Below are 27,861 nucleotides of genomic sequence, written 5' to 3' on the forward strand. Positions count from 1 at the left end.
GAAGCGCTAAATGGATGCCTTATTTCGAAAGAAGAGTGAAAACATTAAAAGAATGAACATAAATTAAAATATTATCAGTAATAACAATCTATGTTGTGAGAGCTTTGTGGGCTGCAGAAAATGGTTTGGCGGGCCGCCATTTGGACAACTCTGTTCTAGACCTATGTGATCAAAATTTCGTTAACAAAGAATATAGAAAACAATCTTGTTAATGTCTTTTAAAATCACACTTTATTTCAAAAATAGTAGTGTATCGTAAAGTCTATATTTCACTTAATTAACTCAAATTCAGCATGACTACTTCCAAAATGGCCGTAGAGGCTCTCATGTAATATGGAATATTTGCACTCTGTCCTGCATCACCCAAAAAGCCTCGATTACATATTTTTAGTAGTGTTCTAAATTTATTTAATCGTTTCCACACCCTTGGAAATCCTGTATATTTAGGTAATATGCAACCAGCGATACAAACCACTGTTTCAATTAATGCATGTAATTGCTTCAGTAGGAGACAAAAAATTGCATAACATTTTGTGATTTCAGCAAAACGTTTATCAGCATAATGAATTTTATGCACACAAGTGCATCAATTAACACAGTTTTCATTATGCATTTAGTTGCATCCTTAAAAATGATGCATCTAAACGTTTTCCTGGAGTCACAAAAGTTATGCATTTTTTTGTGTCAACTAACGCGTCTGTGGTTCTGTGTGTAGACAATATTATTTTACATGAGATACCGTTATCACGACTCACTTATCTGTTTTCGATTTCCAGCCCATTTAGAAAATCGGCATTTATTTTCGCGTTTATGAATGGCTGTAAACGGAAAGCTATTATGTGGCTCGTGATAACGGTACCTCATGCAAAATAATATTGTCTAGGGCGCTCTTGTTCCACATTTCGATTATCTTATATCTATTTGAAGATATCATATAATTACTGTAAAATTAACAGTATTTTAATTTCGCAGTGATTAAGGCTCTTAAATGCTATCTATTGTTATAAGTAAAAAGAAATCGTTATGAAATTTCGTCGTTATGGGGCCTCACAAGAGCTTCATCATAGCTATGTGATTAGCGTTTACGTTGTCAACACGGGAGATCCAGGTTCGAATCCCGGCGGGAATTCAAGTGGTTCAGATCTGACGTTAAGGTATAGATCCTTGTCTCATACAGCCGAGGTGCTGAAACAGACACTAACCTCCAATAAAACCAATCAACCAAATGTAAACAAACTTTCTTACCATTCAGCTAAAAATGAATTTGTCTGTCTGTTTCTTTCATGGCTGCATTACCTAAGATAGATTTAACTATTGTTAAAACCATAAGCTTTGTAGCGTTTGTTGATTTCAACCCAAACCAATAGGAGTCATTTTTCTTTCTCCAAAGAAACGAACGCCATCTTTTTAAAAATAAAAATCGTGCAATTTCTAGTAAAGATAGAGTTTAACATATCATTTTTTTTTTTTAGAAAAAAAAAAAGATAAAGTGAACTGTAATATTTTTCGCAAAAAAAAAAAAAAAATCTAATGATCTTAAGGGAAGTTACAGTTAGAACGTGTTTTTTTTAAAGATGTGATTAATTCGCCCTTTCTTCGACTGACTAATTTCAGACTTAATTAATAGAGGTAATTTTTAGTCTCAAAGAAAATAAACTCCATGTTTAATTAAAATTCGAAATACTTTATCAAATTTACCTTAGAACATATCTTTTAAGTTGGGGTAAGATAATTTGTCAACAGTGGTTAAACTTATCTTAGATAATGCAGCCTTGAGCATAAACTGAATAAGTATAATTTAATATACCAAAGAATCCTTAAATTATTTTAAAATGTATTTTCACGAAGACGGAATGTTTTTACGAGAAAATACATGTATCAACCCCTTCCCGTTATGCAACCCAATTTACCTATATATATCTCTTGCCTAATTCCTTGATAATTTTTCTGTTGTGGTTCTGAAGTTTATAACATCTATGAAGATTGTAACATATTTTACTACAAAAGCAAAATATGATTTTTTAAAGATTTCAGTGACATTACACATATATTTCTTAAGGTATTTGAAAACCAATTTCAGAAACAATATATTAAACTAAAATGTTTTCAATGAAATATCTCAAAAACAATGCTTTAGAATACATGAATCTAATACAGTTACGAAAGATCTGATTATCTCCATGACATATACGATTTGACAAGATCATGTACAGTATATGCTCTAAGTAATATGTAGGACATGTCAAGATGTGCAAAATAAACTTGGAACTCTTTTTCGGAAAGGTTCTGTTCCATATACAACCAATCTAACTACAATTTTATCATTACATACTTGGTCATTGGCCTACGAGCAATGGCGGATCTACAGGGTGGCCCAAAAGTTGGTAAAGAGTCCCGTCCCGTATTTCATATCACTTCTTATTATTATCAAAAGGTAGACCCACTTTCCTTATTATTTGTTCTTAACGTCTTTTTAGTTATAACTTAAGCCCGGAACAGTCGAAACAAATAAATCTAGAAACTAGAATGTTATACTTGATCAATGCGGTTATGTATACCTACTTTTGGGCCACCCTGTAGAAGATAAGAACTGGGGGGGGGGGGGTGAGCAGCGAAAACCCTGACTATGGTAGGTATACCATGAGTTTACAATTTTTGATGGGTCCTGTAAAAGTTTTCAACTTAATTCTCTCCCGATGGATATTATGGCTAGGTTAGCGGTTTACATTGTGCACCTTAAGTATTGTTTTACACATTGCATAACAGAAAAACTGTAACTGAAACTATAATGTTTCAAAAATTTTCCAATAAAGAGTAAAAGTCAATCCTTACTATAAACTTTTTAAACAAATATATAAATGATAGCTTCATTTATTTTTGTCATTTAAAAAACTGGGAGAAGCTAGGATCCTGCCCCGGGGTTAGACCCGCCACTGCCTACGAGTATTAACCCTATATAATAAATGTTTCACCAAAACACATGTTTAAGATGTCGTTGCGGCAATTGGATGAACAAAACAGAAGCAAGGATTTACCATTATGAAGATACGAGAAATAGGGATCAAATATTTTAGAGTTAATACTCGTTACATTAGTCCACCCTTTAGTGTGTTAATCATTAATTAAATATTATAAGTGTAGAAATTAAATTGTAATTCCTTTTAATCATTATTTTATTCTACAATCAGTCGTATTTAGAAGGATATCGGGTTCAAGCCTCCCTCTCCCCCGAAATATATTTGTTATTTTTTCGCATTCCACTGACAACAATAATCCTTGTTACTAGTTTTAAGAATTTCATTGAATTTCCATTTTCTTGTGCTCTTTGTACAGAAATAATACTGTATTTGTCTTATTGTATTCCATGTAAGAACCGCGTTCTTTTTTCATACTTTCTTTCGTTCTCCCTATCATACTTTCGACCTCTTGTTAGTTGTGATTCAAGTCGACCGTCGTCAGTAACACCAAAACTAAGAGGAGCTGATAAGGGAAACTGGTGTTCCACACCAACTTGCATGGATATCAACATAATGGGACTTCTGTTATTACAGCAAAGGAATATTTATAAATACATCGTTTAGTTATAAAGAAAGGTAAATGTTTGAATTAAAGAAAATCAAGAAGAGGGAATAAGTAGCCCGGGAAATTAGGTAGGCCAAGAGGTTGCTTCCTTTTTCTTCTATGAATAGAATAAAAGGTTAAATTCGCTGCTAAATTTTTGTGTGTATCATATCACATAAGATTCACCAGTCTGCAATTCTTGCCATTTCAACTGCAATCAGTATATTTCAGCTATAACTTGTCTCAACATTTTCTTTCAGGTAAAAACGTACAAAGATAAAAGTGAATATTTCCCATTTTTTTTTTCTAAAATGAAATCAGTTAAGTTGAAATGAGATTACAATTATTCAACATGTGTTTGCAAGAGCGTCATTTCAGATTTGCCTGCGGAGGTAACATCCTCCACCGACATACAAATTTCACGTTTTTTCCTAGTATATTAGTAGATAATCCATTAAAATATACTTAATTCTCAAACTCAGGTGAGCAATTGACTCCCTGCTTCTCCGTGTTGTGCATAGCCCACCCCCGAAACAAAATCCTAAATACATCACTGCTTATAATATTATAGTTTTGTAAACAAATCAGTAAAAATGGCCTGATGTTAACAAATCATAGTTTTAACAGTTTAACCTATGACTCTAAATTGCTATTGTTAGGCACTATACTTATGAAAGGCAAGGGCGCCGATCCTGGGGGGCCCGGCCCACCCAAAGCTCATGTTGACCCCCTATTGTATTCATGAATATACAATATTTGGCATAATTTGAGTGCACTTTGTCTTAAAATCCTCATATATATATATATACCTTCTGCATCTGAATTCCCCCCCTCCCCAAATTTACAGAGAAATCGGCGCCCTTGATTAAGGATGCGCACAAGACAAGATTTGAGGCTGTCTCGTCTCGGAAAATGTGCTGTAAAAGTGATGTCTCGACTCGAAAAAAATGTATTCTTCTTTATTGGAAGAGCTGTGTCTCGAGTCGAATTTTGTCAGGAAAATTATGTCTCGACTCGTCTCGTGCGCATTCCTACCCTTGATGAAAGGTGTATAAACTATGTTTAAACATTAGTGTAAGAAATGTTTACTTTTCTTGATAAACAACACTTAACGTTATGAGAACAAAAGTACGAAGTCAAAATGCAAAGGATAACCTTCCTCCCCCCCCCCATATATCCATGATTGCCGCCACTACCAAGTATAGCTCCTTGTGACTTAAATTTTTGAGGATCACGCTTTAAAAAAAAAAAAAAGACATTCAGCATTATAACAAACATACCTTGAAATTTCATTTGTTTTGATCTTTAAGATTATTTAAAAACATTTTTCCCCCTATTGTATTCGCGACAAGTTTAAATAAAATTTAGTGTCTATTTCCTCATGGTTAGCTAATGTTAAGTTGTTTTTAATTCTCGTACAATGAAAGACAAATTCAATAGTTGTTTCTGGAGTTTATGAAACAGATACACACTAAAAGATTTACCCTTGCACTAAACTTTCGTTCATTCTTCGCTCGAAACAAATTATACAATCGTATATTTTGTTTTCCATTTCACTTGAAAGATAATGAAGTGTTATTTTGATCGTCACACATTTTCTTTGTCCAAGTATAATAGTTCGTATTATTTAAATTCTTTGCTTTTTTTAAAAAAAACGAAATCTCTTATTGATGTTCATTTGTTTTCCTTATATTTCTTAGTTGTTGCTGAGGATAATCCCTAGATGGTGCTGATTTCAAAACAGATGAGCGGTGGCATTTGCTTTCGTATCGGCACCCAAAACGTAGCTCGATGGGTTGGTCGAGTTCAGGAGGGATGAGAACGGCCCCACCAACCCTCCTGGTGACGTAAGTGGGTGGGTGGAGTTGGATTGTGACGTCAGAGTTGCTAAAGTAGGGGTGTTGTTTGTCTTAGGCGACGCTGCTATGCAGGGAGAGGTTGTGACCGGCGACCACTTGTTCCCGTCCTCCGTGTGATTCAATTTACCTGCAACAAAAGAAAGTGAAGCGTTATTATTTTCTACGTAACGAAATCTGAACGTTTAATATTACAGTAAAATACCAGCACAACGAAAGTTTGGTGACCTCAAAGATTAATTTTTTCTAGTGACATTTTGTTATCTTGAATATTATATTATCACTTAATGTAAAAAAAAAAAAAAAATTTCATATTACATATCGTCGCATGAGAACCAGAGGTACCTAACTCCATTTTCGTAGGTTTACAGGCGAGAGAACAAAAATATTATTTTCTTAGAAAGATGTATTTTTAATAAGATGGTAATTGAGCTACATTACAACAGATGATCGACAAGGAAAACAGATGGCGTTGCATTCCATTTACACCAAGTGGGGCTTTCAAAATCATGTCGAAACATGAAGAAACCGAAAACAGCATTTTTGGAGTTACGTTCCTCTGGTCTTCATGCGACGATATGGGAGGTTTTATTAGTCTTGCAAAATGAAATCTTTGAGATTAACGCCCAGGATTATGCCCGTCAGGCTACGGGAAACGTTGATTAAAATAAGAGAATGATAATGGAATAAATGATGGAATGAGAAAGTGGGAGGAAACGAGAATACCCTCGAGAAAACATCGAACACGATATTGTCTACCAGAAATTTACTTGGCAGGAGATCGAACCAAGAACCCTACGCACTTTTGGTTTTACGTTCCACGCTTATGTCGTATAAGCAAAAGAATACGATGATGATGAGAATTAATTTTTTTTTAAAAAAAGTGGGAGGAAACGTCCAAAATGAGACATATGCCAATTGAAGGGAACACGGTGGCTCAGGAATACAGCACTTACCTCTGGTGGGTTGGGCCCCTCATTCGATCCCCTGCCACATAGGCTTGTAATGGAATGTGGACAACATCGCGTCCGTGGGTTTTCTTGGCGACTCCAACATTTTTCCTACATTCTCATTCCACCAATGCTTCTATCATCATTCCCTTATTCATCTGTCTCTCTTAGCCTAAAGGGCATAAGCGTGGGACGTTAAACTGGAAGATTTCATTTCATATGTCAATCGATAAATCATATAAAGTTGAGTACAGTATATTAGTATATGTGGACATAAATGCTCTGCAGGGCTGTAACTTATGTGGGGTCAGGAGGGGCAACTGCCCCGCAGGGAAGCTCCCACCGTTCGAGGAGGGCCCACTTTAATACAAAATGTTCTTATACTCCATATACGATACAAGCATGAAATTACAGTACAAATGAAGCATCAAACAGGTTCCCTACATTACATAAATAAAACACGAAACAAAAGGTAAATAAAACAAAAATCAGTCGTGGGCCCATTTCAGTAAAAACTGTATATTATTAGGGAGCCCTAGAAATAATATTTATTCGTATGGCTTCCAGATTTGTCAACATTGTACCCTTAAATTAATTTGTCATGTATGGAACGGGCCCAGAGGCGTAACTAACAACACCGCAGAACTTGCCGTGCGGGACAGCGCACAGGCTCCGGGAGGCCCATAAAGAGTAAGAGAAAGGTGGAAGGACGGGCCCAACAATTAGAAAAACAACTTTTTCTAGGGGGTCGAAATAGGCATATTAATGCGTCCTCCCCCCCCCCCCCCAGAAAAATCTAAGTTATGGTGCTGATGTTCATGCATTGTTTTCGAGAAAATACTCACAAATGATTCTTTTCTAAACCGTAAAGCTTGATGTTGTACGATATAAACGCTATCAATTAAGACGACACTGCTACTGAAGTGTTTCGTAACTTTAAAATAGAGAGATTGTTACTAATTTAAAATGAAGTCTTTGAGTTTTACGTCTCACGATTATGCCGGTTAGGCTAAAGGAGACGGTGATGATGAGAAATGAATGAAATGGTGGAATGAAGAAAGCGGGAGGAAACGGGAGATCCCCGAGAAAAACCCACGCACACGGTGTTTGTCCACCACAAAGTCCAGTTTGCGGGGCCTGGGATTGAACCCGGGACCCCATCAACCTGAGGTGAACGCTCTTCCACTGAGCCACCGCGCTCCCCCCTTGAGTTTGACATTTGTATACATTTCAATCCATAAAATAATAGACTACAAATGAAAAACCTGAAGATCTTCTGACATTTAGGGTTTTGCTCCCCCTTCAAAGCAAAATTGGCAATGACGCTGCTGGCATACAATACGGTTGATGATGATCTTCATCATCATCATTGGTATTCTGTCATTATTGGCAGATCACTTGCTGTAAACTGAAAAGCTTCCATGCTCCACGGTCTTCCAGTAACCTCTTCATTTCCACGTACGATTTTCCTGTTTTGGTAACGTTCATCAATTGCAGTATTCTTCTTCGCCCTCTCCCTCTCTTTCCTGCCACCATACTCTCTAACACATCCCTCAGTTTTTTCTTAGTCAATGTCCAAACCAGTTTCTCTTCCTCTTCTTAATAATATCTAAAATTGTTCTTTTCTCGCCCACCATTCCTAACATCCTCTCACTCGTTTTTCGCTCGGTCCAGCTAATTCTGTTCATTCTTCTCCACAACCACATTTCGAAAGCCTAAAGTCGTTTCTCATCATTTTTGCTTAATGTCAGTATTTCTACCCATGCTGTACAATACTCCACACAAAGCAATTTATGAGTTTTTTTTTCTCAGCTCTTTATTCAAGATTCTACAAAATAGATTTTACTTCCTCCTAAAGGCTTCTTTTGCCATTCCTATCTCAGGTTCGCACTTCATATAATTACTACCTAATCATACTACCTAAGTATCGAAACTAGTTACCTGTTCTATTTCCGCCCCCTCTTACTTCTATAATTGACACAGACTGCTTCGTTCCAATCACCATGGCCTTTGTCTTTTTAAGCACGTAATTTTAATTCCATATTCTTCACAGCATGCCTGATGACAAATAGCCCAAAATCGTGATGAAATTTTAAATTTCAATTTTTCTTTGACTATAATAGTATGCTAAACGACATACTTTAGAATAAACCCTATCCCTTAGCACAAATTCAACGAAGAAATCAGTTAAAATCAAACCATTAAGAATGCAATTTAATTCCAAGGAAGGAGAAGAATGCTTTTACAGATAAATCAACAAGATAAAAAGAAATAATAAAGTTGGCTCGGTATTTTACACCGTTAAGAGTCTTCATCCCTGCGAAATTAAAATCCGCTAATTTTACAGTAATTATGTGATATCTTCAAATAGATAAAAGATAATCGAAATGTGGAACAAGAGCGCCCTAGACAATATTATTTTACATGATTTATTTATTTAAAGAAGAAGAAAATTAATATATTGGATATATCCAATATATTAAGAATATACATAAAAATACATAAACATATTAAATTATAAAATAACAATATACAAAATATTAATGAAAATAAAATGAAAGAATAAGAAAAATAACTGCTACAGAAATTAACAAATAAATTTTCTACTTATAAGTGCTATTACTTCTTTAAAGGAAATCGGACTTCCTAGATTCCCTTCATTAGTAGAGTTTAACGTACCCGGTACTCAGAGATGACAGGACTTTGGACTTCCAGAAGTCATGTCTATCTCCCAGTGTCGGGTAACTTAATTCAATGCACTTATTTCTATATTGCGAATTTTTTTTGTATTTTTTATGCAAAGAATAAAAAAGATAGAAAATGGCTCACATAAGCAAATGCTTGTGTGTGAGCCTGATTCTCGTGTTTTATTTTTCTTATCTTAACAAATAAGATTTATACTTACTTTTAGCTAACAATAGTTTTTTTAAACACTTTTTAATTCTTTTAACCACTGTAAAATTAACCTTTTATATGTTTTGAAATTACTTTCATCTTTGATTCGGAGTGGAAGTTCATTATAGATCTTTGGAGCTCTGTAATATGTTTGATATTGAATTATAGATTTAGTCGTTGCTCTAATTTCTAAATTTTTGTTTGTCACACTTCTGGTCACATGAGAAACCGTTATCACGACTCACTTATCTCCTTTCGATTTCGAGCCATTTTGAAAATCGGCATTTATTTTAGCGTTTCTAAACAGCTGAAAACGGAAAGCCGCTAGGTGACTTGTGATAACGGTACCTCACGCAAAATAATATTGTCTCGGGCGCTCTTGTTCCATATTTCAATTATCTTTTATCTATTTGAAGATATCACATAATTACTGTAAAATTAGCGGTATTTTAATTTCGCCGGGATGAAGACTCTTAATAACAAATGAGGAGCTTAGTCCCAAAAAGGTATATGTCCACCTGAAACGGTTACTGGCAAAGTGATAGAATTACAAACTATAATTTTTCTTATGGTAAAGTATAGGGATAAGTATTTTCCTGGCTGAATCTGGATATTTTATTCAATAGAGATGGACGTGAAATATAGTATCCAGTTGAAATCTCAATTTGAAATTTTTGGTGACATATATCCTTTTGGTTACCACCTGCACAAATGTTCAATTTAAGTTTCTATCCATGCCCGAGAACTGTCTAATAGGAATTACTTGTCAGCCTGTACTATAGAAATTCAGCAAATGAGAATGTCATTTTTTTTTCTTTCTTTTGTGTATGTGTGTGTGTCTTGCTGTTACGGCACATTTCTTCGGGCAATCACGATACGAGGGTTGAATGCGACCCAGCCCTGAGCAATTTATCTAACCCCAATCATCATCAAGGAATCTTAGGGCTCGTATTTCTTTTGACAAAGATAGAAAGAAAAGGAGGGGGAGAAGAAGGAAAAGAAATTGTAGGTGGGGTAACAAACAGTCCAAGAGGAAGGGAGGACGTAACTCTAATGACGTTCTTCATTCTCATTGGTCAACTTCTACATAATGAGAAGAAGAGAGACGTTCAAAAGACAAAATACGTCAGAAGAAGAGACAGAAAACATTACATACGTATACCAACACAAGCAGTTACCATTAACAAAAAGCACAAGAGATGGGGAACAAATGCAATATATTTCGGAGAGGGATTGTTTCTAGTACTTTTTTCCAATTGAAGGAAGAAGGGGAGCTAATTGCTCTGTCTTTAGAAGCGGGAGATACAATATTAGGACTAAACTCCTCTTTATAACATGCAATTCTCCTTTCTTTTTCTTCTTCTTCTTCTTAAGATCATGACGTCATTCATAAATAGGAACATTAAGGTTGGTGTAAAGGGACAAGCTTTGCCGATAGATGTCACTACTGTCTTTGTATCTCTCTTATGTAGTTTTTAGCTTTCATGAAAATTCACGATTTCTCTTACAAGTTTCAGCCTAGAGACTTCAAATTTTTAGAGAAGGAACTTCATAACCTATCGAAGGGAACAATCCGTGCCGATTTTTCATTGAGAATTTTCTTCATTGTTGAAATGTCCTGATTGTTGGAATAGATATTCAAACCTTTAACAATATAACTGTTTCAACAATGAAGAAAATTCAAAATAAAAAATCGGCACGGACTATTCCCTTTGATAGGTTATGAAGTTCCTTCTCTAAAAATTTGAAGTCTCTAGGTTGAAACTTGTAAGAGAAATCGTGAATTTTCGTGAAAGCTAAAAACTGCATAAGAGAGATACAAAGACAGTAGTGACATCTATCGGCAAAGTTTGTCCCTTTTCACCAACCTTAAGCACAGGAAACAGGATTACTGCACGAAAGTCACACTATTCAAACCACTTTTTCAAACTTCTTAAATTGACGTAAACTTTTACCCACACTCGTCTGCGAAGTTTGCACTGAAATTATTATTATTAATAATAATAATAATAATAATAATAATAATAATAATAATAATAAAGATTCATTTCACAGTGTCAATTCAAATTTCAAGACTATGTCAATTCAATTCTCAAACTTGAAGCACGAGGTCTGATCAAAAAATAAGGTTACAAAGCCTGCAAGGAAACGTGTATATATATATATGATTTCTTACAACCAATACAGCCAACAGATAGTACATGATACGAGGATTGATCAGAAAGTAAGGTTACACTGCCTTCTATACAACCAATAACGCTAACAGATAGTACATACATTAAGTTATTTTTCGACATAGTCTCCATATCAGTTGAAACATTTTTAACATGCTGAGTTGTTTAAAAATCAATTTAAATGAAAGAGGTACGATATCAAACTAATGAGAACTGCATATTGAAATACCAGAAAAATAGAGGAAAGGGGGGCAAGAGTACGCAAATTTCAATTAAACTTATATATTTTGGTAAAAAATAGATACAACGGAAAACTTTTACCTGGAACACAAAACTTGAACTCTCCTTTACGAAGTGTGAACTCAACTTTTATATACCTCTGTCCTTGGAGAAATTATAATGCATAAAATGAAAACATTCAAATTCGTACTCTTGCCCCTATATGTGGGGCAAGAGTACGAAATCAAAGAGGCAAGAGTACGCACACAAAAAAGTATTAACAATTATCACAGATGAAGGTGCATACTCCTTCATATGATGTGCATTGTTCATGCCACCATTCATGGCATCTTGTGCACTTGATCCAGTCTTCTATTGGTGGATCACTGTAGATGATATTGTATAATGAATACTCGTACACTACTTCCTCACTGACCTAAGGAGTTAGCTTCGGTTGTAGCTTTGTTGGTGCAAGTTGATGTTTGCCTTTGCTCTTTGGAAGGCGCCGTTTCAGAAATAAGTTCTGCTTGAAAGGAGAGGATGTCAGAATCTCTGATTGACCTCGAGAAGATCAAGATTTTTGGTTGTGGGCTTGGTGGCAGTCGGAGGAGGCTGACAACCACCAAAAGAGTGCATGATGTGGACGGTCTACATGGGCCCCTGCTTACCTCCGGTGAAGATCCAGTTTTACTGGTTGGAGGTTTGGTAACAAATGAACGAGCAGCCGGCAGAGGAGTGTTTGATGTGGACAGTCCGCATGAGCTCTTGCTTGTTTCTAGTGAGGATCTAGCGTTACTGGTTGAAGATTTGGTAACAGATGAATGAGAACGAGGAACCGGCAGAAGAATGTTTGAAGTGGACAGTCCGCATGAGCTCTTGCTTGTTTCTAGTGAGGATCTAGCGTTACTGGTTGAAGATTTGGTAACAGATGAATGAGAACGAGGAACCGGCAGAAGAATGTTTGAAGTGGACAGTCCGCATGAGCTCTTGCTTGTTTCTAGTGAGGATCTAGCGTTACTGGTTGAAGATTTGGTAACAGATGAATGAGAACGAGGAACCGGCAGAAGAATGTTTGAAGTGGACAGTCCGCATGAGCTCTTGCTTCCTTCTAGTGAGGATCTAGCGTTACTGGTTGAAGATTTGGTAACAGATGAATGAGAACGAGGAACCGGCAGAAGAATGTTTGAAGTGGACAGTCTGCATGAGCTCTTGCTTGCTTCTAGTGAGAATCCAGCGTTACTGGTTGAAGGCTTGATAACAGATGAATGAGAACGAGCAACCGGCAGAAGAATGTTTGAAGTGGACAGTCCGCATGAGCTCTTGCTTGTTTCTAGTGAGGATCTAGCGTAACTGTTTGAAGGTTTGGTAACAGATGCAGGAAGACGAGCAACTGGCAAAGGAGTGTTTGATCTGGACGCGCCGCATGGCCCCTTTTTACTTCCAGTGAATCATCCGATGAACGATTTTGGGCTCTATTCAGGTCTGATGCTTGATTTGTTGCTTCAGGAATGCTTCCATCTTCAGAGCTGGCTTCTACATTTAAGTCTACCACATCCACAATAAAGTGAACATATCTGGATTCAGTGGGACAGCTCCAGATTCTTGAAGACTGGATACCAATGATTGCAGCTTTATAGTAAGCCTCAATAAACAAACTCGCAACTTGAAATTGAGCGGGATGGATGATTCCTCATCCATTTATCACACACTGTTGAGTACCAGGATTTCACCCGGGCAAAAACAAGAGCGATCTAATGGTTTCAAATTATGGCTGGTATTGGGTGGTAAACTCAACATCACTATCCCATTTTGCCTGCAGAAATGTGAGAGGTCTGGTTGTCAACAAGTAACAATACCGTTTTCGTAACCGAATTTGATGGCACATATTGATGTAAATAATATAACCATTCTACGAAAAGTTGTGAGTTGATGAACCAGAATCAGATATCATTCCCACAGAACCCGGCGACGAGCCATCGATTAATTCTTGTTTCATTCGTTTTCTGGGAAATATCTGGGGAGTAAAGGCAGGCCCAGGAAACAGCTGTTATGTTAACTCCAAAATCACTAGATACAGTTTTATTCACAACTGATTTTTAGTCGACTTTTGGAACTTTATGAGAAACCGTATTTATGCCAGTTTCGTACATGTTGTAGATATCCCGTGGAGGAAAGCCGTTTTGTTTTACAAGATCTTTTAGACAATATAAAAAGCGTTCAACTTGTGGCTTGCTAAAACCACGAGCTCTCCCCAGACTAGTCTTTGAAGGCTGCCGCAAAACAATAGTCATATGTCTACGACGGAAAGACTCTGTCCAATCTCTTTCTGCCATTCGATTCACATGGCTAAAGGATATGGGGCAACTAGTTACGTTCAGCAAAATTGTATGCCATTCTTCTTAGATCTTTTAAAGTTAAGTCATAGAAGAATTGTCCCAGTAAGGTGATATATTCCACTAATTCGTTCTCCATTTCTTCGGTAAATATGCCTACTGGCTTTATTGTGCCTAAAGACGTTGCAGATTCTCATTTAAAAAAAGAAAAGAAAAATCCTTAATTCTCCTTATATCAGTAATGGGAATGAAAAAATCAGATATTATTTAGACCCTTTATAAAAATATTTTTCCAAATTTGGCTTATTCCATCAGTTACAGAGTGCTTGTCACCTACGAGGGTAACTTGAAAACTTCTCGACCTATCTTTGATGAAACTACATATTGTCAAATGTTAGGTTAGGTTAGCTTCATATATCTTTATAGGATTCCATACCAATCATTGGACTGATATCGTCTTATGCAGAGTCGTTTTAACATATAATTACTAAAGGACTGACTACTACAGGAAACATATGGTAATCGAATTTTTTAGTATGGCACTAATCACGCGTCAGAACGACTCTGCATAAGGCCCATTGAAATTTATTACTGAAAACAACTGACATTTAAGATAAAAGAGGACAAAGCGTAGCATTTCTGAAACCTGAATAAAATAAGCAAGCGTAATGTCATTCAATAACTGCAGATTTAATTATCTCACGCGTTTATCTGTTTCGAAAACTCAAACACCACCTTAGATATTTTATGTAAGAAGTCGTATTTAGAATAACAATTTATCCCTCGTACATAAGAAAATATCAGGATTCTTTAGAATTCTTAACGTTAGAGGCTACATATGGGAACCAGTATTCGTAAAGTTTGCCGTCACTCTCTATTACAACGGAATCTACATTCTTTTTTGATTGTTAGTTCTAAATCAAATTGGATTCTTTTTCCATAGAACAGAAGGGACAAGAGTACGCACGCGTACCCTTGCCCCGTCGGTATCTGCGTACCCTTGCCCCCTCACTAAACAATCGACTTTCCCGTGATGTTGTACTGCCAACTGTTGGAAGAAAGTCAATTTACTCCATCCTGTCAAACAATGGATATGTTAGAAACTAACGCTTTATAGTACTTTGAAATCGTTAAAAAATTGTGTAAGTTATTCATTAACTACTTATGTCCCAATATTATATCAAACTATTAGAAAAACATAAATAATTATCTAGATAGCTTGTAGTTTGCCGCAGCACACTCAAACTTGTTTAGGTTCTAGACGCCATTAACATCAAACTCCACGTGACGCATTATTGCCATACGCGAATATATTCACCTGATTTTAGGGAATCGTATCCTTACCCCCTACGTACTCTTGCCCCCCTTTACTTCTACAAATGCAACAAAACCTGCATATTGACACAATTAAAATTGAAAGCTAATGAGATACCTGGGCATGCTGTGATTTCACTAGTGCGGCAATGTCCGGTTCAATCTTCGTGACACATATTATTATCAAGTCATTTTCAACTGATAAGCGATTTCTTGTCTTTGATTTAATCTTTAGTATGGAAGAAAAGCCACTCCATCCAATGCTATTCATTTTGAAACAGTATGACGGATCGGATTCGATATTTGTAATATGAATGAACTGACCAAATTTGGTTTTAATTCATCCACTTTTAGAGAAGTTACTGTATCCACTATATACAAGAAATGGATTCTACTATTATAGAAATAGATGGATATTGTGAGATCTCTGCAATAGATATATTAATAATCCCGTACAAGCTTATTACAACCCAAAAGTTATAATGGGGTCGCTGGCAAGAGGATGTGATAAAATGGGGGTCGCGATAGGAATTAGGTTGAGAACCACTGTCTTACGCTGTAAATACTGCTTATATTAGGAAAACAGTGAGTTTAGTAGCGATTTTATTTGAAGGAGCAGTACAAACTACCTATTATCTGTTCATCTCTACCTCTAAACGGGAATAAATAACAGTATAATATCCTAACCACGTGGGATATCAACAACAGCAACAGATAACACATAACTGTCAACAAATCATCACGTGATCCGAAGAAAGAAGACACCAACACCGAAGTTGACCGAAGATTCACGAAAATCTTGTATAAAAGGAGGAACACCATATACTCTAGTATCAGTATACGTGGGGCTGTTCATCCTGTTTTGGTTGCTCTGCACGTTGAGAAAACACTTTCAACGTTCCCCTCGGCTGCTCTGAGCATTGAGACTCCCAATTACCTCTCGATTGCATTGGGCTTTGAGAATCCTACTGCATCTTTCAGCTGTCAGGGTGAACAGTCCCGGATTTGATTCCCGGTGGGGCACTCAGTCAAAAAAGTGTAAATGCTTTTTCAGGCCAACCCTCCTGAATGAGGTTTTCCTGAGGTTTTCTTCATTTACACCGGCAAATGCCGGGATGGTATCTAGCCGCTATCTTCCTTCCCCAATCCTTTCTTCCTTCCGTTTTCTCTGGATAGTGTGCTCGCCGAGGGACATCACCCATCAAACGTGACGGGCTAAATGGCCATAAATGCCGAAAGCCCAGAACTCTAAATCCTAAATTCTAAATCGGCTGTCAGGACCTTGAGACGCTTGTACCCCCCTTAAGGCAGAGGCGGATCCAAGACCGACTTCTTGGGGGGGGGCGGTGGGTTGTCATACTGCTACTTTTAAGGGCTCCAAACTTTGCGATGGGTTTTATTTATATATATAAAATAAGAAAGTTTCCTCTTCTGGGGGGGGCAATCGCCCCCTCTGGATCCGCCCCTGCCTCAAGGCTGCGTGGGCCTTGAGGATCCTCCACCGACACTTCCAATACCTTTTCGCTTAATTACTAGAAAAACTTAATTAGGGACATACATATAACCAAGTATATGAGTCTTCGGACTTTATTTTTATAAAAAAAGACTTTGTAACAAAAATCCTCTCAACATCGTACAAAATCCTCTCAAATATTTGTTTTGCAAGATTGACCTCATACGCAGATAAAAATTATTGGAGACTATCAGTATAGATTTAGGCGAAATCGAATCAATTATCAACAACATATTTACCAAACACTCGAAAAGAAATAGGACTACAACACTGCGATACATCAATTGTATATCGATTTCAGAAAAAGCTGTACTTCTACTCGGATAAGGAGACAACATTACACAACATCCTTACTAGAGATGCGCACGAGGCGAGTCGAGACAGGATTTTCCTGAGAAAATTCGAGTCGAGACACGGCTCTTCCAATAGAAAAATATACATTTTTCGAGTCGAGACATCACTTTTACAGCACGTTTTCGAGACAAGACAGCCACAAATCTTGTCTCGTGCGCATCCCTAATTCTTACCGAATTTGCTATTCTGAACAGGCTTAGTTAGACTAATGTGTTTAAATGAATCCTAAAGTAAAGTTCAAGAAAGGAAATACTTATGCACGAGCATTCATGTCGAGAATGGTCTGAAATAAGAATATGCATTGTCGCCATGATTGTTCAATTTTATTCTGAAATACACTATAAGGCTAATCAAAGATAGCAACCAGGGCCTAGTGCTAAATGGTATACACCAGCTTATGGCGTATGCTGATGGTGTAAATCTGATAGGAGATGATAGGAGAACATTAGAAAGAAATGCTGAGGATTTATTAAACACTTGTAAGGACATGGGTTTAGAAGTAAATGCAGAGAAAAGTAAATACATAGAAATTCCCCGTGACCGTAATATTGAAAACTATGGATACATTAAAATTAGTGGTGAGCACAAAAGCCGGTTTTTCGGTTTTCGGTTTTCTTCAAAACCGGTTCGGTTTTTCCACCGGATCCGGTTTCGGTTTTTCACCGGGTCCGGTTTCGGTTTTCTCCAAAACCGGTTCGGTTACCTTCATTTTTCTATTTCTGACCACAATAGTGTTTCGTTGTTTTGCGGAAACCGAATCCGTTTCCACAAAAATAGTTGTATGTGTTTTCCAAAAGTTTTCACCGTAACCAGTTTCGGTGAAAAACCGAACCGTTTTTTTTTGCAGAAAACCGAAACCGGTTTTTAGAAAACCGAAACGTCGGTTTTTCGGGTTTCGATTTTTCTAGAAATCGGCTTCCGGTTTTTATAAAAAACGGTTTTGCCCATCCCTAGTTAAAATATCAAATAATACTTTCGACAAAGTGAATTCTTTCAAACATTTAAAATCGACATTAACAGACTAAAACCATATTCACGAAAAAAATAAAATGTCGACTGAAAGCAGGGAATTCGCGTTATTATTCAGTTCAAAATCTTCGCGAAATCTGTCGAAGAATGTGAAGCTTAAAATATATAAAACGATAATAACCATGGTTATTGTTCTGTATGGTTGTGAAACATGGTCGCTAACTCTGAGGGAAGAACATAGACTGACGGTATTTGAGAACAAGATCCTAAGACGAATATTCGGACCCAAGAGGAACGGGAATGAGGAATGGCGAAGACTTCATAACGAGGAACTAAATAATTTATACGGTTTACCAAACATTGTTAGGGTCGTCAAGTCTAGGAGGCTTAGGTGGGCAGGTCATGTAGCTAGGATGGAAGAAAGTAGAAACGCTTTCAAAGTCTTAACTGAAAATTCAATCGGAAAACGGCCATTAGGAAGACCTAGGCGCAGATGGGAGGACGATATTAAGATGGATCTGACAGAAATAGGAATCCAAAGTAGAAGCTGGATCCACTTGACTAAGGACAAAAGACAATGGAAAGCTTTTGTGGGCGTGGCATTAGTGTTGCCACGAGACGAGACGAGACGAGACTTCAGGCTGTCTCGTCCGTCTGGTGCAAAGCATGTCTCGTCTCGAAAAAATATGCACGTCCCGTCTCGTGTCTCGTCTCGAAAGGTCCTGTCCCGTCTCGTCTCGTCTCGTCTCGTTTGTCTCGTTTTGTCTCGTTTTGTCTCGTCTTGTCTCGTAAAAAATATAGCAGCATACCATGGGAACGAAAGTAAAATGTAGCAGGCTGCACCATGCTAATCAAAATACAACTAAGTTACTGTACAAGTATTACCCAGAACACACAAGACAAGAAATGTCACGGTAGCTACACAATGAAGCCTTCACCTCTAGTGTATGTGGTAGTCGGTTCGATTTCGCTTAGTGCCATGTGAGCTTTGTGATGGACAAACATTGAATGTGTGTGGGGACCGCGGTGGTAGAGCGGTAGAGCGTTCACCTCTGGTGCTTGGGGTCTCGGGTTCGATCAAGTGAACTTTGTGGTGGACAAACACCGTATGCGTGGGTTTTTTCGGGGTTCTCCCGTTTCCTCCCACTTTCTTCATTCCATCATTTCATTCATTACTCATCATCACTGTCTCCTTTAGCCTAACCGGCATAAGCGTGGGACGTAAAACTCAAAGATTTCATTTGATTTCTCGAATGTGTGTGTGTTTTCTCGAAGTTGTCTAGTATCCTACCACTTTCTTCATTCCACTAATTTTCCCATCATCATCCATTCGGCCAAAGTTACCTAAAGATCTTAAAAATAAATTCAAATAAGCTCATAAGGCAAGGACAAATAGTTTACAAGATAATATATCTCTGCTGTTAGTTGTCTAAGGCTTCTCGACCCTGGCTTTTTTTTTTAACATTCTGAAACATTGAAATTTGTTTCACCAGTTTCAACACAGGAATATACAGCAAATTGTTCATAGGTACGTCGAAGATGAAGACACTAATGTCAAATAATGTTTACACGACAAGCAATGTTCGATGTAAAGGTGTCACCATCCCCGACACTATCGTATACTATCAGTCCACTTGCTTTATAGTGTATATATATATATAAAAGAGAGAGAGAGAGAGAGAGATGGAAAGATATATAGATAAATAGAGAGATAGATACGTGCGTACACTTTGATTTCACATATTCCATCCAGCCTTTAGGTTTCACAGTGTTAACCCATAACAATCCAAAAACTACTTTTCATGTTTAGATTTGTTGCAATTATTAAAAAAAAACCTCGGAACCAAATAATTTTATTGAGTAACGGAAAGTATTTGATTGAAATTTTATATGTTACTGCACAGTAAGCTCTACTTAAAGTGCCATAGTAATGGGAGCTGAACGACACATCGGAAGAAAGAATGCTTGGGGCCAGTCTTCACCTCCATGGTTCAAATCTGTTCCCATAACCGCGGGGTGTGTGCTACTATGTGGTGGTTGCCCCCTTTGTGTAACAAACTCATGACAGTACACCCAGATTAGCTAGTGGCTTAAAAAAAGTTGATTTTTGGTTGGCCATATTGGATTAAAGTTTTTTTATATTGTCGTGATCTATTCGCAATCATACAACGTACATCTTCATACCAAGCCGAGCGGTCTGCGGCCATAGACCATGGCTTGAAGGCCCCGGGTTGAGTCCTGGAAGGGTCATGTGTATGGATTTCAACAGAATTTGTTATTTCGTATTGTGTCAGGGGGCGAAATCGTACGGGATAAAAGGATTTCAGTCTGAAAAAATTGGAGAGAATATCCTCCCCAGGATACTTTCTTGGGAGTAAGGAATTAGTAAAAATATAGGATATACATTTTATAGCAGGTTTAAAAATATGGTTTGGGTATCCTATTTTTTTCTGTTAATTATGTTCTCCAATGTTCGAATTTTGATCATTCTCATGATATTTTCTGCTTTCAACGAAGTTCCATGAATATTATACCAAATGTTCTTTAAACTTATCAAGTTCGAGAGGTTTTATATGCCTGTAAAAAACAATTTCTGAAGATAATTCAGGTCCTAATGAATATTATTCACTAGGAAAGGGAAGTATTCCCCTCCTCTCAACATAGATCAGAGGGCAATTTCGCACTCTGGTCAGATCAAACATTTCCGCGTAAAAAAACGAAGGCCCCCCCTGTGAAACCTCTTTACCTAAAGTGTTATTGTTAGTATCATAAATTTGCTGAGAGCAACATATTTGAATTGTTCGTCGATAATATCTTTGCTTTCTTTGTCCTTCGCCCGCCTTCCAAACGAAGAGGTGAATTTTACAACATGACTGCTGTATAATAAGCGAGCGATTGGTAAAATGGTAAAAGTATGTTTTTATGTGTATATGTGTGTGTGTGTGTGTGAGAGAGAGAGAGAGAGAGAGAGAGAAGACAAAATTTTAGTTGCAAGATGACATACTTCAATTGCCGTTTTCGGTTCATATAGCAAAAAGAATACCGCCACCAGAGAATGAAGACATGTGTAGTCTGTTCTGTTCTCTTCCGCCATCTCAGCCAGAACTTTCAACTACAGCCTGTAATGAGTGTAGACGTTACCCAGTTTTCAAATTGAATAGATGGTGGTAGTAGTTCGGTTTCTTGACCTTGTAAAAATCTTCCCTGTCTTTGATTCTGTTTGTCATCATTTCTGCCAGAAATAAAAAAAAATGACAGCAAGGGGAATTGGGGACAAGACATTAAGGATGATATTCTTGGAAGCTCATGTATCACGATTGTTTCATTCAATAAACAGAGGACACATTTCTATGAAGGCTTTTCAACATGTTTTCTCACAAAGGGGATTTTCCTTTTGCAATCTATATGATCACTGGCAATTTCAATCTTGGTCATTCCCGCCAGCGTTTTTATTTCCGAGACACGAGACGAGACGAGACATGAGAAATGTCTCGTCTCGTGGCAACATTACGTGGCATTGAATCTCCGGGTTTCATATGCCATAGAGTTAGTTAGTTAGCTGTGTATTATATATGAAAAATTATGCTATGTGGAGAAGCAGATTGTAACAAGTGTTGATTGGTTTATCCTAACGTTGACAACATATATTCCCAATACTGATGGTCTCAGTACTTATTAAAATATTAGTTAATAATTGTCAGAGAAAGTCACCTAAATATGATGACTTATTATTAGATTCGAGATGTTAGGCAAAATGTCTATTCCCTAATATTAAAGATATGATCAAAAATAACGTTTTACAGTTTATATGGGGGAGGGGGTTATAGTTTCAATTTAAGCCAATTTTATTTTGCCTATTTGTCCCCTTCCTGCCTAAATAATTGCTTTAGTGGCTAATGTTGCCTACTATACATATGCATTTTCTTCAAAATAAGATCTTATTGGGAAAAATATATAATTCAGTATTTCGAGAAAGGATTCTCTTCTTCCGAGAAATATAAGTGCTACTTGTAGTAATAAGATGCCGTGGAGTGCTATGTGTACTGGTAAAGTGTATAAAATTTGGACTGTTATGTTTAGTGATAAAATGTATTTAACAAATATAATGGCATACATGTCAAACTTTGTTTTTCTATATACAGTAAAAGAAGATATTAACAAACAGGTATGTTTCTATATTCTTTGAGCATTATCAATGACTTGAATTTATTTTTTAGTTGTATTGAGTATATATCTTCATTATCTTCATTTTAATGCGTATTTTAGTGCCTATTTTTTTTAAAATTTAAGTGCCTATTTTCCACTTTTTAATGCCTAAACATTCGGTCTCTAGTTATTAGTTAAAAACTCTCCCTATTGTGAACTCGTGGATTGGTGTTGACACAGAGATACACGCACAAAAGTATTTCATAAGAGAAAAAAACAAAGAAACGCTTAGAATGAGTAGTGTTGAGCGTAAATTGATTTGACAACCTTACATTTATCAACGGCACTTGATATGTGATTCTTCGTACGAAGAAATGGCAGCTGGAGTATGTTTAAATGACAGAGAATAAAAATAGAAAATAATAAAATCACAAGAAACGGAGGAATGATGAATCTGCAGCCTGAATTTCCGTCTTTCCAATATATTCGCCGCTCAACGATAGCTTTTTTTCTGACCTTGTTTGTGTCTGAGACTAAAGAAGACAAAAAAAACTAACTGCTGCCGTTTTTCTTTCCTCTTTCTTTCCGGAATCTGAACTTAAGTTGAAAAATCTGGCAACGTTGCATTATCTTTTCTCCTTTTTCCTCCCCTCCTCGAGTTCCTGTGCTGCTGCCTCGTCTTTTAATGGTTCTCTTATTACGGAGTTATAACCGTCGAGGGGTAGCGATTTAAATCTATAATGACTGTCATTTCATTCGTTCGTCTACCAGAGTGACTGGGATCCTCCTCCCCCTTTGAGGAGCTACGGCACCTTTCATTGGTCGATACGAGGTCGGCACAAGAAGAGTGACTAATCGGCAAATTCACATTCACTACGTGTGTCACAAGAGAGTGGGAGTTTGTACCACATACAGAGAATGCACTAGAAGCTCTAAATTCAAGATCCTGGTAAGCTGGTATACGAAGTCGAGAAAATTAATTATATTATTTTATTATATTATAACAGAAAAAAAAGTTTACATATGAGACCTATACGAACTGATAAACCGTATTGAATTCATCAAAGAGATTAGTATAAACCCTAAGGCCTAGTTTTCGAAAAAAAATAAAAAACTTCTTTTTGTAAACGCAACTAGTTATATCACTATGTACCCAACGTGAGTTAGTGTGGTTTGTTTTTTGGTAAAGCAAATTGCATAATAAGTTAAATTTTACTAAGCCTAGGTTTAATATATCATTTTACCTCAAGTTAAATAAAGAATATTTTAAAAGGAACGATTATTTAAAAGTAGAAAATATTCAAGGTTTTATATTTGTCACGTAAATTTAGTTTCATTTTAGCGATGTGTCCTGTGGACAAATTAGCATTTTTCCTGAGTATTATACGAACCCGGTAATCTCAACAGTACTGCGGGGTAGTCTAACAAGTAAGGATGATATTCATACTTCAATAAGAATAGATGGGGAACTGATTCTTTATTGTGCATACCTTCGGATTAACTGGACGATTCACCTCCCCCAACAAACTCGAATCCTAACTGTACACCCTGGCCAAAATTGATGGTGATCCACAAAGGAGTTCTTGGGATTTTGTATCTCTCGGACGGACACAAGGACAGAGCTAATATATAGCCTAATGAAGTTTTTGATTTTGGGTTTTTCATTCCTTTCACAAGCGAGGCTATACGAGATGTGAACCTACAGCATAACGTGGGTTCCGAAACACATGTACTCCGCCCGGAATCATTTGGCACGAGCTGGGATCGAACCCAGGACCCCATGTAGAAGAGATGAACGCTCTATCACTGAGCCACCGCGGAGTGGCGAATCTATCCCGGGGATGACAAAATTAATTTAAGTTATTATTTATATATTTTTGAAAAGTTTCACCTACCGTAATCTGGATTCAGGCAGGCCCCCAGTTTTTACGTTCTTGATCCACCATAGGTCCAAAGATTAGACATATATTCTAATAGATAGTTCTCATTTAGCTGAACATAATGCGGTATTTGACTTAAATCAATTGAGAAAAACAATTTTCGTAAATCTTAAATTTAGTGTACGATAACTATCAATACAAAACTCATCCTGAAGTATACCCGTAATCTAGTGTTTTGTATGGAAGAAAAAGTGTGAGTGCACACCATAAATATGTTATTACTGTACTAGCTGAAATGTACGTTCTTCGTACAGGGAGAATAGATTTGTGAAAAGTGTTGCTCTCTCTCCCTAGGATATGAATGTAATGATAAAAATAATGTGACTCACCCCACCCTTTACTCTTGTTATCCTCCTTGCCGCTGGGTACTCAACTTGAACTTAATCGGCATCGGCAATGTCATTATTCAAGAGTCATTCAACGTCATTCTCATCCTCCCAGAGATGATGTGGGTCAATGAAAACTTCAGCCATGACCCACTAAAACCCATCATCGTCAACTCTGATCCATGATTCACTTCCTGCTCTCAACTGACTAAAGAGCTTACACTTGTAATAAAACATGTCTGTAAAATTATCACTAACCGGAGTTTCAATTTCTATGGTCAATCACTCAAGCACTCCCTGTTACTATACCAGTAGATCTGGGGGCCGTGGTGGCTCAGTGGTAGAGCGTTTAGTTCTAGTGAATGGGGTCCTTCTTTCGATTCCACCTCGCGCCAAGTGAGCTTTATAGTGGACAAACACCTTGTGCATGGGTTTTCTCGGGGTCCTCCCGTTTCCTCCCACTTTCTTCATTGCACTATTTCATTCACTTCACATCATCACCGTCTGCTTTACTCTAGAGGGCATAACCGTGGGACCTAAAACCTAAAGATTTAATTTCATTTCATTTCACCAGTGGATCTGACCTTTACGATATAAAATGGTACAGTGTTTACCATATAGAATTATTTCATTGTTGAATTACAGATACTCTTCAGTAGAAAATAGGATGAAATTTGAGTCTCAAATCAAGGCAAAGAAGTTCAACGTTAAGAAAGTGTAAAATTCGACTTATTTTGTGGGGGAAAGCCAAGTAGTAAGTTCTATTGCTAGTATTACAATTACAAATATCAATATGCAAAAGTGCCTGAAGTTCTTTTTTCACTTAGATATATTAATCTAAGGTAATAAATAGAAACAAATGGAAAAGGAAGAAAAATGAAGGCCTTGAAAGTAAAACATAGACAAAATTCACAAGTGTTCAAAGGGTGCTGTTTACAATGCACTGAGCAGAGTGGGTTATGATGGGCGGTGGGTCAAGCCCTGTTGACCCACGACCCACTACTTCTCTTCACTCTCCCCCCCATACCAATAATATGGTGAAAACCCTGTTCAACTAATGTACCAAAATCATCCAAATCGGCGCAGCGCTCTACGAGGCTTTGGGCGTTAAATATTCTTACATTTCACATTTAAGGAGTTTGGATCACTAAACGTCCTTTATATTTTTATCCTGTCTATATGTCCGTGCGTCCATCCGGCAGAAAATTAAAAGCTCAAAAACTACTTAACGAATCGCTACCAAAGTACGCCGTCATAAGTTAGGAATTGAGTTCTCTTTTGAAGGTGATATATCAAACCAGAAGTGGTGGAAATGAACCATTTCCTGTTTGTACGTTGATCACTATAGAGCAAAAACGGTAACAGACACCGAAAATCGATTTCCTGTTATAATTTACTGTTTTAATAATTTACTGTTGCTTCAGCCTTCAATAGATTTAAATTCCAACCATCATTTCGTAAATAACATGAATTTTTTTCTTTTAAAAAAATGACCACATAAATTGCACTTTTTCAAAACTCCAGAAAAAAGAGTGCCGGTATTGCGTACCTTTAGAGAAGTATTACCCTCATCATTCTCTTTTATTATGATATCAGCAAGATACGTTATAGCCTTGGTATGATAGTACATAAGGGTTAATTAGAAATTGTTAAAAATTATGATTACCAATTAATTATTTTTTTGTTTATTTCAAACACTGTCCGAAGACATATCAGTTCATAAATTACATACTTCTAGTGCGTGAGATCACTGCTATGATCCCAGGACCAGGTAAGTTTGTTTGTGGTGGATAACAAACCGTTTCCGTGGATTTTCTTAGGGGTACTAATGTTCTCTCCCTCATTCTCATTTCACCAATTCCACCAATCAGCATTCACTTGCTTAAATCACCCGTCTCCCTTAGCCTAAAGGACACAAACGTGGGACTGAAAGATTTTAGGGTCAATTAGGGACATTTTGTCACGTTAAGAGACAATTCGATACTATTCTGAGTTATGATAACTTTATTCTACTACAGCGATAAATGTTTGCTCTAGCTAGGAAGAAACAAAATTTTCCGCCGCTGAAATGTAGTACTTCAATGTACAAGAACACACAAACGGACTTCTGTGGATTAATAGGTTTTGGAAATCTTGCGGGAAAAATCGACACTTACTATGGGAAATGTCGACACTATATAAACAAATAATCGATACGACAATTTAACACAATCATTTTCGGAATCCATATGCGAAGAATTAAACAGAGGCTGATTTCTTTCAACTGAAACTGATTTTCTCATAGTCTTCTTTTACAACATTTTGCCAGGGTTCCTACGAACAAAGTTGCCATTAGATAAATTGAAATTGTTTTTCGAGCTTCACTGAGAAAAAAAAAATGTAGGTGGCGTACTTAAAAAGGTAGGTTACTTGGGTAATTCCTGTATATTTTGGACTTAACGTACAGCAGACGTATAACTGAAAACGCATGCTTTATAATAAATACTTTCTGTATAAGTGTTCCATCTATACGTACTTTCCGTATGAAACAATATAGGCGGTCAGGATCTCACATATAAATGAACGTATATAACATACAGCTGAGGAATGTAACATAAGTATATGCATGTGATATACGGAAAACTGTTAGATGTAAGACATCCTGCAACGGCATGATGTAACACCTAAGGGCAGTGCAAATGTACTGATTTCTGTAGTAAGCAAGAGGATTCCGTATATTTGTATATACAATATACCGCTGTCCGGAGAACGGATTTTTCTCAGTATTCGGAAGAAAGATACATTAAGGATTGACAATTTTGAGTACTGTGTAGTGGGAGACATTTCTACCAGGATTAGCTGCTTTCTTCAATACACCAAGATCTTTGACATGTGTACCGTGCCCATCTAAGACCAAAGGTATTTTACCATTAGGCTTATACCGGACTAAATGACCCAGAAGCTGAGAAAGCTAGTTTGTTATGTAACCTAAATCTATGATGTATACACTAAGATGAACCAGACAGTAGTCCTTTTGTCTGATGACTTTCCTTATAAGAAAGGAACTACATGTTGAAATCTCCCTACAATCACTGTCGATTTATCCCCTAAATGCACTGATTAACAAAAGCTGACATGAGTTGTCACTGTAATAAGCAATGTGTGTAGCCTGACACATGCATGTAGAGGGTATACTCTAGCATAATACCAATCCTTTGGCTCCTTTCATCAACATATATTACCACTATACCTTATTTTTGACTTACTGAAACTTGTGACATGCATATTTTTTTCTTAAATAAAGCTTTATGTACCTATTTTAGAGGTTTCTG

At 36.9% G+C, this 27,861-nt stretch overlaps 1 protein-coding gene across 2 annotated transcripts in view; it reads right to left on the bottom strand.

The window, feature by feature from the left end:
• Window positions 1–1,565: 1,565 nt before the first annotated feature.
• The window catches only part of LOC145669502 (uncharacterized), a 230,147-nt gene continuing 203,851 nt past the window's right edge, over window positions 1,566–27,861 (bottom strand). For both annotated transcript variants that reach the window (XM_081737682.1, XM_081737683.1), the window contains exon 4: window positions 1,566–5,547. In XM_081737682.1, the coding sequence (XP_081593808.1) occupies window positions 5,297–5,547 (251 nt within the window). In that variant the 3' untranslated portion in view covers window positions 1,566–5,296. The remainder of the gene's footprint in view (window positions 5,548–27,861) is intronic.

This window comes from Thermobia domestica, chromosome 14 (genome assembly GCF_964235325.1).
Source record: "Thermobia domestica chromosome 14, izTheDome1.hap1.1, whole genome shotgun sequence".
NCBI lineage: Eukaryota > Metazoa > Arthropoda > Insecta > Zygentoma > Lepismatidae > Thermobia > Thermobia domestica.